Source organism: Austrofundulus limnaeus, unplaced genomic scaffold (assembly GCF_001266775.1).
Source record: "Austrofundulus limnaeus strain Quisiro unplaced genomic scaffold, Austrofundulus_limnaeus-1.0 Scaffold79, whole genome shotgun sequence".
Taxonomy (NCBI): domain Eukaryota; kingdom Metazoa; phylum Chordata; class Actinopteri; order Cyprinodontiformes; family Rivulidae; genus Austrofundulus; species Austrofundulus limnaeus.
The window spans coordinates 816,323-817,753 of record NW_013952481.1 but is presented as its reverse complement, the minus strand read 5'-3'; the positions used below and the strand labels follow the sequence as shown (position 1 = coordinate 817,753).

Sequence of the window (1,431 nt, the reverse complement as noted above, 5' to 3'; positions counted from 1 at the left end):
GGGGGGGTTCTGTTTGACTCAGGTGATAAACCTGTGCTTTGGTTGTGACTCGTGTTTATTTTACTACAGCTTCAAAACTCAGAAAGTTGAGAAAAACAATTTTCGTTCCTTTGGGCTGTTTTTTTTTCTTAGAAATGCTGTTTGTCCCAAATGTACACAGAACAAAGCTGTTTTGTTTGAAGCTCTGCTGAAAGTTGAACCATTTGTAGTTTTTATGCTGTAAAAAAATCGAGCTTGTATAAACAATGCAGATAAAATTGTTTTTTATGAAAAATCAGTGGCTTAGAATCCAAACTTGGGCAAATTTTATTATTTTTCTTACAGATTTTTGAGCTCTTGATGGTTAGTGGTAAATTTATTTGATCCATTTATGAGGAAAGTGGTTTGAAAATTAGGTTATTTTGCTAAAAACAGGCAGCCCGTGGGTGTCTGTCATGTCTGTGTGTGGATTGTGTGTTTGAGGATGGGTTTCTGTGTGCAGTCGCAGGAAACTGGAGCTACAGGTGCCTGGGTTCATCGTGTCCTCTCTGCTTGTTTCCATGCCAACTTTCTGATGTGACGGTACGCGCCAGCCGCCGGCGCACGAACATGAATTACAGATACGGTTTCTGATGCAGCGGCGCGTGCCTGAAACTAAAAGTGAAAGTGTTTGAATCTGCAGACCGTTGACATGATGGATAAACTATGAGCTGAAACCAGATTCTAACCTTCAGCAAAGAGATCACAGAATTAAAGAAAACAGAGTAGAATCATGGAAAGTGTGGGAATTTATTTATTTATTTATTTATTTATTTATTTATTTATTTATTTATTTATTTATTTATTTAAATGGAGCCAGATTTGTTAGAAACATACATTAGTGGTTTTGTTTGGTGTTTATTGGGTCTTAGTAGCATGTGGAAGAACCATATACTGCCTCCTCCTGCTGCTCACAGCTCGCTGATTTGACCACTCTTCATGACACTACAACAAGCATCTTTAACCCCGCTGCTGCCCTGGGGTCATAAAGACCCCCGAGGCCTCAGCTCTAGAGCCCCTTTCAGCTGCAGTGACGACACATTATTATGGAATAAATCTTGTGCCAGCAGGAATTGAATCTGAATTGCTCAGATTGAATCTAAATGTGCATTGGTTTGAAAATAAATTTCACTAAATTGAAACTAAATTTAAAGTTTTGCATCTGAATTAATTTGCTTTGAATCTGTATTTTGGTTTATTAAAAATTCAGTTTGACTACTTTCACTTTCAGTTCCATAATTCAGATGTTTGTGTCACATCCTGGTCCTTGAGAAAGCCAGGCAGAGTAATCAAACACAGATCCACAGATTTATGTTTCACTTTGGTGAAGTTTCCCTTCTGGATGTAACAGAGTGATGTAAATGTAACATTTTCTACATATAGGTCAAATTAATCACTGCAATAAAATAACTT

At 37.4% G+C, this 1,431-nt stretch overlaps 1 protein-coding gene across 1 annotated transcript in view; it reads left to right on the top strand.

Annotated features, from left to right (window-relative positions):
- LOC106519540 (protein capicua homolog) overlaps positions 1-1,431 on the top strand; it is a gene marked incomplete at its 3' end in the record, with an annotated part of 22,926 nt that overhangs the window by 11,524 nt on the left and 9,971 nt on the right. Inside the window, 1 exon segment of the mRNA XM_014011258.1 lies at positions 463-503. Within this exon segment, the coding sequence (XP_013866712.1) occupies positions 463-503 (41 nt within the window).